General features: G+C 49.4%; 1 protein-coding gene across 3 annotated transcripts in view; it reads left to right on the top strand.

The window, feature by feature from the left end:
- Positions 1–5909: 5909 nt before the first annotated feature.
- Positions 5910–12228, top strand: part of LOC101691778 (trichoplein keratin filament binding) — a 29638-nt gene continuing 23319 nt past the window's right edge. For 2 of the 3 annotated variants that reach the window (XM_045076711.1, XM_004779149.3), the window contains exons 1-5: positions 5910–6050; positions 7488–7681; positions 8495–8705; positions 9288–9344; positions 11846–11914. In XM_045076711.1, coding sequence (XP_044932646.1) covers positions 7488–7681; positions 8495–8705; positions 9288–9344; positions 11846–11914 — 531 coding nt within the window. In that variant the 5' untranslated portion in view covers positions 5910–6050. Of the gene's footprint in view, positions 6051–6461; positions 6481–7487; positions 7682–8494; positions 8706–9287; positions 9345–11845; positions 11915–12228 lie in introns of those variants that run through there. The other variant, XM_045076710.1, reaches the window with a different exon arrangement.

Below are 12228 nucleotides of genomic sequence, written 5' to 3'. Positions count from 1 at the left end.
GCTACGCGGAAAATTGTCAGTTATCGGGGCCGTTGTAACACCAACAGTGATGATTTGTCAGGTCCTGACACTGGGCCAGGCTCTGGGCTAAGGCAACTGTTAATAACAAACTCGTGCTATCATCCCCATTTCACAGATGGGAAAATTGAAGCTCAGAGATACAAAATGATTGAGAGCTTCATGGAGGCTCCTTCCTTCCTATTGGCTTGGTCTTGAAAAATAAAAGGAAGACCAAAAACAGTGCCATTCCATCAAAGGGATATATTCTAGCAGCTGGAAGCAGGCTGAACTACCAGAGGGCTCTGGATGGAAAGTTCTGGAACATGACTGCATTTTGCAGCAGCTTCCTCTGCACATAGGAGCAGGGTCTGAGGAGCTCACCTGATTTCCAGATGGAGCATCACTGGTCATGGGAGGTCCCCGCCAGGGATCTGAAAAGGGCGGACTTACCTGCACAGGTGTCTTTCAGGACAATGATGTCCACACTGGGAGGAATGAAGTAAGCATGTGCCATGCTTGGGGCGCCTGGGTGGCTCAGTTGTTGGGAATCTGCCTTCAGCTGGGTCATGGTCCCAGTGTCCTAGGATTGAGTCCTGCATTGAGCTCCCTGCTCAGCTGGGAATCTGCTTCACCCTCTGACCCTCCCCTTCTGGTTATCTCTCGATCTCTCATTCTCTCTCTCAAATAAATAAAATATTTTAAAAATGAAGCTATTCTAAAATAAAGTTTACTCAAAATATGGATGAGCTTCCAGTTACATATATCAGTCCCCTGAATGATCAGTACAACAAAGGGAACACAGTCAATAATATTGTAACAACTTCAGCAACAGATGGTGATCACACTCCCTTTTGTTATGTATGTGATTGTCCTGTCTGAAGGCTATATTGTACACCTGAAACTAACGTGATATTGTATATCAACTCTACTTCAATTAAAACTTTTTTTATTTTTTATTTTTTACTTTTAAAGATTTTATTTTTTACTTTTAAAGATTTTATTTATTTATTTGACAGAGAGAGATGGAGAGAGAGCACAAGCAGGTGGTGCAGCAGGCAAAGGGAGAGGGAGAAGCAGGCTCCCTGCAGAGCAGAGAGCCAGACATGGAGCTCGATCCCAAGACCCTGGGATCATGTTTGAACCGCAGGCAGATGCTTAATCGACTGAGCCTCCCAGGCACCCCTCAATTAAAACTTATTTAATTGAAAAAGGGCACATGGGTGGTTCAGTCCGTTAGGCATCTGCCTTCAGCTGGTCATGATCTTAGGGTCCTAGGATCAAGCCCTTTGACTGGCTCCCTGCTCAGTGGGGAGTCTTTCTCTGTTGCCCTCTGCCTCCCCACCAAAGTGCCCTCTCTCACTCTCAACTACAAACAAAATCTTTAAAAAGGTTTTTAATTAAAAAGATAAACTGCCCCATCCCTGACCAATTACATCAGAACCTCTGTCTCGAGGATCAAGCATAGGATTAAAAAAAAAATCTCTCGGGACGCCTGGGTGGCTTAGTGGGTTAAGCCTCTGCCTTCTGCTCAGGTCATGATCTCAGGGTCCTGGGATCGAGGCCCGCATCAGGCTCTCTGCTCAGCAGGGAGCCTGCTTCCCTTCCTCTCTCTCTGCCTGCCTCTCTGCCTGTGATCTCTGTCTGTTGGATAAATAAATAAAATCTTAAAAAAAAAAAATCTCTCTAGGTGATTCAGACCTATAGTCCAGGTTGAGAGCCATTCACCACGGAAAGTACTTCATAAAGCCTTAAGCACGATGGAAAGGCAGGTTGTTAGGATTCACCAACCTTGTTTTATTATTAGTATTTTAAATTATACAAGTATCAGTGACCAATTGTAAATTTAAAAACCTAGGGACAAATAAAAATTCAAATCACCCTGAATTGTGCCCCCTAGTGATTTAGTCATTGTAGTTGGTGAATGCTTTTTTATACTTTCTTTCCCCTAGATATCTACAGTTATGATTATTTCTGTTCTTATTATTAAGACACACAACTGGGGGCTCTCACAGGCAGCCCCATAACCCCAGGGTCTGCTGCAGCATCTGTCATTTTCAGGGAGGATAGTCCCAGTGAGAAGAGAGAAGCCAGAGGAGTGGCTGATTTTGAAACCCCATGAAAACCCAGCTTCGACCAACGTGCCTTGGCAATGCCACCTACTAATTGAGGGCCTGGCACGGCCTCCAGTGCCACCACCCTTCAGCCAATGGGGAGCGGCTCCCATGTTGTCATGCCATGTCTCCAGCCCTCTTTTCTCCTCTTATGCTGGGACACCCAAAGACACAAGTCCAAGAATAGCCTTCCTCATGGCACTGGCCCAGGGCCCAGCACGAGCAGCATCCAACTGCCAAGCCTTCCCCTCTCTGCCTCCTGTGGGCCAGTCATCAACCTGTCACTAAATATTTAATACTGAACTCTTTAAATGGCCCAGCTGGTCCACATCCGCTGGCCTCTTTTAAGAGCTACACCTGCAAGTTGCAAGCTCCTGGAAAAGCAGTCTGAAGAGGGAACACAAGCACCTGGAGGTTGCATGTGAATTCCCGGTCGCACAATCCTTGCTTTGTGACCTCAAGGGAGTGGTTTCACTGCTTAAGGGCCTCAGGTCCCTTAGGTACAGGATGGAGGCGGGACTCCCACGGGCTGGAGGGAGGCTTAAGGGAGGGAATACATCCCAAAGCGTTTGGTGCATGGTATTCAAATAACATTAGCTCTGTTTTTCTTTTTGCTTTCTTTCTATGTTATGCTTCCCTTTTCCTTTTGGAAAGGAGGAAGGGACTCAAAAGCAGGGAATCTACTCATTCATTTGCAACAAATATTTATGGTGAGCCTCCCCTGTGCTGGAGGCGGGGAGGACAGCAGGGAAGGGGGTGATCCCTGCTGAGAGGGCCCGGGGGTCCTGGAATCAGACAGGGTGGGGCTTCTACCACCTTACTTGAGCAAGGACACCATTGTCTGAGGCTCATTTCAGACAACTTTAAAACAGGAATAAGGTGCTCCTGTTGCACACAGTGGAGTGTGCGACTCTTGATCTCTGCGTCATGAGTTCAAGCCCCGAGATGGGTGTAGGAATTATACTTTAAAAAAATAAAATCTTTTGGGGGTGCCTGTGTGGCTTAGTTGGTTGAGTGTCCGACTCTTGATTTCAGCTCAGGTCATGACCTCGGGGTCCTGGGATGGAGCCCTGCGTTGGGCACTGCGCTCAGTGGGGTGTCTGCTTGAGGATTCCCTCCCTTTCCCTCTGCCCCTCCCCCTGCTCCTGCACACATGCAGTCTCTCTCAATCTCTTTCTAAAATAAATAAATCTTTAAAAATGTTTTAAAGAAATAAAATCTTTTTAAAAAGTAGTAGCATGGGAACAACAGTAAAATATCTCACAGGGGTCCTGAGAAGAACAAAGGAAAAGATACTTGTAAACATGCTTAATGAGCTGCAGGAAGCTATGTAATCATGAGGGTAGAAGCTGATTAAGTGAGGGCCGGTGGGGATGGCTGCCCAGCAGAAGAGGCCCAGAGAACATGGCCTGAGGGCCACACCAGTCAAGCCCTAGGCCCTGAAGTCGCACTAGTGGAGGCTTTTTGGTCCTTTAAGGTAATTATTATACAGATAAGAAAATCAAAGTCCTGGGGAGCAGAGGGGACTCACTCAAGAGGCACAAAATCAGGACCTAAGCCAGGTCTCCCCCTACTCGATTCAGATATTTCTTCCTCCCCCCCACCCCAATTCACATATTTCTGAAGTTCCTACCACACTCAGAGAGACCCACCAATAAACATTCATGTATTGGGCTCGTTTGCTGGGTTGGCTGACCCCCTGGGTATCTGCCTCCTTGGCCTGTTTGGTGGGCAGGGGCGATACAATATGGAAAAGAGGCCATGATCTTGGCCAAAGAGGTAGGGACTAACAGGAGGGTAACCCTGGGGAATCTCATGCATGGGGTAGGGCCGACCCCGAGTCAGCAAGAGTCAAGTAAAGGGAGATGGGAAGAAAGTACTTCCCGAGATGTACCAGGTAAACAGGGCCTGCGTGCTCTCCTTGGAAACCTTCATTTCATCTCACAAGGGCAATGCTAAAAAACTGCTCTGCTGATACTCTTGTTAAAGGGTACACTGAGGCACATTAAAATTTCCAAGCGTTTATTAGGGCATATATTTATTTATTTAAAGATTTTATTTGACAGGCAGAGAGTCAGGCGGAGAGAGAGGAGGAAGCAGGCTCCCCGCCGAGCACAAAGCCGAGCACAAATGCAGGGCTCGATCCCAGGACCCTGGGATCATGACCCGAGCCGAAGTCAGAGGCTTTAACCCACTGAGCCACCCAGGTGCCTCTATATTGATTTTTTAAAAAAGAGTTTATTTATTTATTTGACAGAAAGAAATCACAAGTAGGCAGAGAGACAGGCAGAGAGAGAAGGGGATGCAGGCTCCCCGCTGAGCAGAGAGCCCGATGTGATTTGGGGCTCAATCCCAGGACCCTGAGATCATGACCTGAGCCAAAGGCAAAGGCTTTAACCCACTGAGGCACCCTGGCATATATCGGTTTTAACTGAGTAGCACCAAACCAAAGGTGGGTAGGAGCTCTCCTCCAGCGGGCAGGACCTGGGGGAGAGGCTTTTTACAGAGAAGAGGCAGAGGCAAAGCAAGGAAATCGCTTACGCAGTTGCCTTATTTGGGAAAGGCCAGATTCTCGGATTCTCAGTTTTAAATTTTCTCAGATTTCTTGTGTGCAGCCTGGCTTGATTCTGGTTTAGGTTTTGTTTGCTTGCTAGGCTAGCAAGGAACCAAAGCTGCCTGGTTTAATGGTCTCTCTGTTCCATTTCCTTACTGCTCTCATTTCCAGAGAGAAGTGACCTGCCAGAGACCCCAGAATTGGCTTGATGGAGGTTGGAATAGAGGCCAAAATGTTCAACAATTTGCTTTGCTGCACCCAGAAAAGAAACTAGACAAATGAATAAGAATGAAGGGAGGAATTAAAAGAATTCAAGAAAAATGGGCAAATGAAAGAGGCTGAATGAGTGAAGTTGTCTATTTTTTTAAGGTAAATTTATGTATTTAAAGAAAAAATTGGGGGCGCCTGTGTGGCTCAGTCGCTTAAGCGACTGCCTTTGGCTCAGGTCATGATCTCCGGGTCCTGGGATGGAGCCCCCATCCGGCTCCTTGCTCAGTGGAGAGCCTGCTGCTCCCTTATTGTCTCTCTCTCTCTCTGTCAACTAAATAAATGAAATCTTAAAAAAAAGAAAAAGAAAAAATTTTAAACTAAGTTTTATGCCCAACATGGGGCTTCAACTCACGATCCTGACATTCAGGAGTTGCAGGCTCAACCAATGAGCCAGGCGGGCGCCCCTTTATTATCTTTTTCATACATAAAACAATACATGTAACATAAAAAGCCAATAGAATGAACACCCTTGAACTCACCACCAAGGTAAAGACAATAACCAATAAATGTATCCATTTAGGCCAGCGGTTCCCTCAGCTGGTTGCACGCTGTGTGCACCTGGGGAGCTGAGACAACCCCTGACAAACTGATGGGACTGGTCTGGAGTTTGGTCTGGGCATCTGGATTTATTTATTTTGTCTTCTTTAAAGGCACCTGGACTTTTAAGACCTCCCCAAGTGATTCTCGCGTGCAGCCAGGCTTGAGAACCACTGACTTGTTCCCCTGACCTTCTCTCCACCTCCCCACCCTCCACCCCGGGCAACCCTCACCTTCAACCCCCAGGTAACCACCTTTCTGAGGAGTAGTGAGGATTCCCTTACCTTCATCTTTCCCCGTTTCCGGGACGAGCGACGTTTGGGATTGATCTCCCGCCTCCCACGAGAGGGCGCCAGAGGAAAAAAAAAACACAGCCTCCTTTCTCTCCGCGCATTCGGTATCGCGCTGGAGGCGGCTTGGCCCTTGCGGCACCCCGTCGTCCGTCCGTTGCCACGGGCAACGAGCGGGGAAACGGCGGGCGTTGGTGCAGCGCGGCCGGGCGGGACTTGCTGGCCCTGGTTGGGGCATGCAGGAGCTTAGCGGGGGCACTTTCCGGAAGTTCCAGGGCGCGGAGGAACGTGAGTCGGAGGACTGGCTCGGCCAGAGCCGGCGTGGGGGTCGGGACTCGGGGAGCCCCGCCGCAGTGGCCACGCGCTGGCGGGAACCGCGGCTGGCGTCCGGGGACGCGCAGTCCCTGCGTGCTCTGGGTCCGACGCCTTGCTCTGCAACCCCGTTTGTCGTCTGTGGACGTTGGGGCTGTGAGAAGGATGGGACCTATCTAGGACCGGAGTCTCGTTTCTTGATTTTTGGTGCAAAACTTTTCCGCGGGCGGCTTACAGGGCAAGGAAAAATTTAGGTGCAACTTGCCACAGTTCCTAGACAGATTGTGAACTGGCAGCCGCAGGCTAAACTTGGCCCATAGATGTGGATTATTTTCCCCCAGCTCTGAGCACCGAGTCTGAGGCTTGGCCTGGACCCAGACCTATCCGCCTATTCAACAGACGTTCCGTAAGCACCGTCGTAGCCAAGCACTGTGTAGACCCTGCCCATCTTGGCAGCTCTGGGCTTAGGGAAGGAGGTGTCTAGAGTGAGACTGCTCTCAGCTTTCAAGTCTCCGTTGTGTTCCCATTTTGCTCGGTTCGATTCCTCTCTGGGTCTCAGTTCCTCCATCTGTAAGTTGAGGGATGTGTCCTTCATGCCAATCCAGAACACTTCCAGCTGTGACCGCTGGTCTGGGACGCTCCCTGGGGGTTGCCAGAGCCAGGGCACATTGGTCCCCACAGGCAGCCTCTTGCTGTCTACAGAGCCCAGGCCTTGGTTTGACACTGTCATGAAATAGGATCCCGGTCCTTTCATTTCCTCTGCTTCCTAGCTCTGTGATCCTGGGCAAGCCACTTCACCATTTTGTTTTGTTTTTAAATTTTATTTATTTTTTTAAAGATTTAATTTATTTATTCGACACAGGGAAAGATCACAAGTAGGCAGAGAGGCAGGCAGAGAGAGGGAAGCAGGCTCCCCGCTGAGCATAGAGCCCGACGCAGGATTCAATCCCAGGACCCTGAGATCACCACCTGAGCGGAAGGCAGAGGCTTAACCCACTGAGCCACCCAGTCACCATTTTGAGCTTGAGTTTGCTCACCTGCCAAATAATGGAGTGATTTTAACAATAAAAAATAGTTTGGCACATATATATGTTCCTGAAATCATTATCCCTGTTACTTTGTGAGGAGCGTTGAAGTCCCCAAGTGTTTGGACCAGCATTGCTAGGACGGGTTCCCTGCCTTCATCTGCAGCATCCTCGATGGTGTCTGGCTCACAGCTGGGTACAGTCCAGGCTTATTTAAAGTGATGATTTGCAAAGCATTTGATAAATGCTGCTGCCTGGGGGCCTGCACTAAGACTTTTTTGATACCATTGGTCTGGAGTAGGGTGATTCCGGGGGCAGCCAAGAGGTGAAGACCACTCATTAGGGGGCTGCAGCAGGCTCATTTTCCTACCATTGCCATTCTCCTCAGATGGCACTCCCCACGTTGCCCTCTTACTGGTGCAGCCGGAGGCTTCTGGACCAGCAGATGGCCCGACAGCGACACCGAGAGCAGGAGGCCCGGCTTCGGCAACAGTGGGACCAGAACAGCCGCTACTTCAGGATGTCTGATATCTGTAGCTTCAAACAGGCTGAATGGAGCTCCAAGACCTCCTACCAGCGGAGGTAACTACAGTGACTTTAGGGGGACAGAGGCAGGAAGCCACTTGTTGGTCAGGGTGTGTGGCTTTAAGAACCCAGGGGGTGGGGGTGAGGGAGTGGCTTAACAGCACGTTTTCTGGAGGAATTTGCTGGATGGCATAGGTTCCCTGCATGGTCATGTGTTTCCAGTTGAAAACTGAAAAGAAAGATCATCAGTGAAATAATATATTTGCATTGAAAAAGAGAAAACAATAAGAAATATATGTAGAATCTGGGTGTCTCCGGGTGACCCTTTATCCCCAGAGAGAACCACAGTTAACAGTCTGATGCAGATCCTCCCGTACTTTTCCCCAGCTGTGTGTGTGTATAAATTACACACACACACACACAAACACACCCATTGTTACAGAAATAAATGTAAAAAACATGGAAAGTAAAAGCGTAGGCTTTGGAGTTAGACAAACCTAGATGGAAATCCTGACTGTGTCACTTGCTGTGTAAATGAACCTTGTTTCCTCCTCTGTGATGTGGGGCTACAACAGAATCCACTTTTTAGGATTTATGGTGAATAGGAAGCCATCCATGTATCTAGTACCTGGTACATGGTAATTGCTCAAGTGTTAGCTACTACTATGACTGTGTGCATATGGGAGACCACTGTACACTTCCTTATTGCGAAACCAAGCTGCTGTTATGCATAGCGTTCTGTGACCTGCTGACACTTTCCTGGGTCACCACGTCACGTCCATCTTAGCCTCTTTGGCCACACAGCAGAGCAGAGCCTGCCGCGGGTGGCTGTCACATGACTGATGTAGGGAGGGCTCCTTCTACCCCCAGCATGTATGCCTATCAGAGAGAGAAGTTGAAGGAGGAGAAGAGGAAGCAGCTGGAATGCAGGCGGGACAGACTCAGGCAGCTGCTGCTGGAGGAGCAGGACCTGCTCGCCAGAGAGCTGGAGGCACTGCGGCTAAGCATGGACTTCCAGGAGGGAAGGATCCGGGAGCGGCATGGCAATCTGAAGTCCGCCCGAGAAGAGCAGAGGAAACTGGTAACGTCTTCTAGTTCCTTAGGAGCCTAGGAGAATGGGAGTGTCCCTAGCCGGTCAGTGCAGCTTATGTGGGGGCTGCCCCTGGGCACTCTAGTCTGATGATCCTGCCGTTAATGTCAGAGCCTACGGGGCAAGGGGTTTGTGCTATGTTGTTCTTCACGTGTGTTTCTCATGAATCACTTCTATTCTCTTTGGCCCCTTAAATCATGACCTCTGAGTCCATTGCCTTTATTCCAGTCCCGTGGTCCTGCAGAGGCTTGGCAGTACTTGTGGGGAATGGTGAGCCCCAGTCTGTGTATTGAAGCCTGCTTTATCTTTTGCAACGGATCTGTCACATCTGGGACCCATCTGTAGCATCAGATCTTGGCATCCTTCCATCACCATGTGGCAGTCATTTGTCAGGCTTGTCTGGTTCTGTTCTGGTGTCTCCCAGAGCCAGGGGTGCACGGTGGGCAGGCGGTCTGAAGGGCAGGTGCGGTGACAGCAAGCCCGGGCGCTCAGCCCGAGCTGACTTCTGCTGAGGGTTATCCAAAATGCGAATGGATTTGAGAAGTGACATGAGGCTTTGTGTTTTCTTGACAGATCGCTGAACAACTTTTATATGAACACTGGAAAAAGAACCACCCCAGACTTCGAGAGGTTAAAACCTTTGATTTGCCTCAGTAGATGAAATCATGTTTCCCTTCTTATTTTTCAACTTGCATCTCTTTCTGGGGGTGAAACAGGAGAGAACAGCCACCTGAAAAATGCACCAGGCTGATCTGGTTCGTTTGGTCTTGAGCCAGCACTTACTGAACATTCGCTGCCTGGTGTAGCCCCTGGGCATGTGGAGATTAGGTGGAGTCCCCAGTCTTCAAGAGCTTGCTGCCCAGTGCAGGAGACAGTGGGCAGCTCGTTACAGTGCAAATTGCAGTGGGCTGGGCAGGCCCAGAAAGATGGGGGTCAGAGACACATCTCAGAGGAGTTGCTGGGGTGAAGTTTGGAAGGACATGGGCTTTTACCTGATGGTGTGGAGGTGAGGAAAGGACATTCCAGATTGAGGCAGCTGAGCGAGGATCAGGCCTGAGTGAGTCCACAGAGCAACAGTGGCTGGGAGGTTGCACCATCAGAGAGGGAAGGGGGACTGCAGGAAATGAGGCTGGTGAGGCAGGTGGGCCCAGACCCTGGCCAGCCTTGTGTGGCCTTCTCCTGGAAGCATGGAGAGTACCTGGATGATCTTAAGCAGGGGTACAGCGGGACCCAGCTGCATTTTGGGGAACGTAGCTTTGGTAGCACCGTGGAAGTCAGCAGGAAGGGGTGAAGCCAGGGAAGTGGTGGTGGAGGCCAGACTGGGGTGGCAGGAGAAAGGAGGACAATGGATGAGATCTGGGAGCAAGGGAGGGCTGGTCTGGCTTGAGCGGCACCCTTCCACGGAGACGGGGCTCGAGGAAGATGACCCGTGATGTTGTCAGTAATTTATTTCAACTTAAACTTTGTGTCTTTCTTTGGTGGGATGAGTTTATTTATTCCTAATTATATTTGGAAATTGCTAGTTACTAAGTAATGGAGTAATTTGGTGGTTTGGAGTTTTATACAGTAAGCACTAAGACTTTCCTGGGGCACCTGGGTGGCTCGGTGGGTTAAAGCCTCTGCCTTCAGCTCGGGTCATGATCCCAGGGTCCTGGGATCGAGCCCCGAATTGGGCTCTGCTCAGCAGAGGAGCCTGCTTCCTCCTCTCTCTCTGCCTACTTGTGATCTCTGTCAGTCAAATAAATAAATAAAATCTTTAAAAAAAAAAAAAAGACTTTCCTTGGCCATTTGAGGGTTTAGGTTGGTGCTCCAAAATCTTTTACTCAGAAATGTTTATTTAGGGGCTCCTGGGTGGTTCAGTGAATTAAAGCCTTTGCCTTCAGCTTGGGTCATAATCCCAGGGTTTTGGGATTGAGCCCCGCGTTGGGCTCTTTGCTCAGTAGCGAGCCTGTTTCCCCCTCTCTCTCTGCCTACTTGTGATCTCTGTCTGTCAAATAAATAAATAAAATCTTTAAAAAAAAAAAAATGGGGCACTTGGGTGGCTCAGTGGGTTGAACCTCTGTCTTTGGCTCAGGTCATGGTTTTAGGGTCCTGGGATTGAGCCCCACGTCGGGCTCTCTGCTTGGTGGGGAGCCTGCTTCCCCCACCGCCCCTCCTGCTGCTCTACTTGTGATCTCTCTCTCCCTGTCAAACAAATAAATAAAATCTTTATTTAAAAAATGTTTATTTAGACACTCAAATTAGGGAACCCTGGGTGGCTTAATCAGTTAAACATCTGCCTACAGCTCAGGTCATGATCCCAGGGTCCTGGGATCAAGTCCCACATCAGGCTCCTTGCTCTGCAAGAGGCCTGCTTCTACCTCTGCCTGCTTCTCCCTTTGCTTGTGCTCTGGTTCTTTCTCTCTGATGGTTTCCCCAATAAAAGCTTTTAGGTAGTGCTGTAATTCATTTTCTGAGCCAAAAGATTCTTTAAACCCAAATCTCTTCTCTCTCTCTTTTTTTTTTTTTTGGAAGTAGGCTTCACGCCCAGTGTAGAGCTCAACATGGGGCTTGAACGCAGGGCTCTGAGATCAGGGCCTGAAATGAGATGGAGAGTCGGACACTTAACCAACTGAGCCACCCAGGCGCTACCCCCTCATCCCGAAATCTCTTCTTGACTACCCCCAGATATGTCGCATCTGTTGCTACGGGAGTAGGTGTTTATCCAGCTCTGCAGAGGGAGTTCTGAGGAGCCAGGCAGAAGGCTGAGTCTGTCCTTCAGCCAGCTCCTGCTGCCCTGAGGCCTTCCATACTTTGGAGCAGCCAGAGGTGGTCTTTCAGATCCTGTTTCCATTTCAGTGTCCACTGCCCAGCTCCTGCTCAACCCCAGGGTGCTGGGAGAAAAGTTTATGCTCCTTTGTTACAACTCTTACGGTTTGCTTAGAACTGCCTAGTCCTTTAAGTCAGTAAACACCAACTGGCTGGCATTCGGACTGTCCATGTTGGGGTCCCCTTGTGCTCCCCTGTAAGGTACCTGGGCCTCCCTGCATCCTTGAGTGGGGAACTTAGGGCCACTGCCTGTGAACCCTGCAGCATACGTCTGTCACGTGAGCCAGTGAGGAAGTTCATCTTCTCTTCCTTCTCACCCTCAGATTGAATCAGCCCTGCACAAGGAGCATGTGATAAACTCTTGGAAAATGCAGGAAGAAGAAAAAAAACAGGTGTGGTAAATGGCTTGGGAAATAGTCCTTCGTGCTGTGGTGGGCATGCTGTCTCCAGGGCCTTGAAGTTTTCTTGTTTTCGATGTTAATGACTCTGATCCAGGAATAGACTTGATCAAAGTTGATGTAACATGCTAACACCGAACGGTGGTTGCTCTGACACATATGACAATCCGTTGTGCTCATTCCCAGGGGCAGAGTCACACAGGGGACCAGGGTGGGCCACTGGCAGGTGGAATGCACATCTTAAAGGTCACTGTTGTTGCTGGCTGTCTCTTTTGATGTAATTTGCATCGTAAACTCTCATCCTTGGC

Source organism: Mustela putorius, unplaced genomic scaffold, assembly GCF_011764305.1.
Source record: "Mustela putorius furo isolate JIRA1106 unplaced genomic scaffold, ASM1176430v1.1 tig00000193_pilon_pilon_pilon, whole genome shotgun sequence".
Classification (NCBI taxonomy): domain Eukaryota; kingdom Metazoa; phylum Chordata; class Mammalia; order Carnivora; family Mustelidae; genus Mustela; species Mustela putorius.
This window is presented reverse-complemented; position numbering and strand designations above follow the sequence as displayed.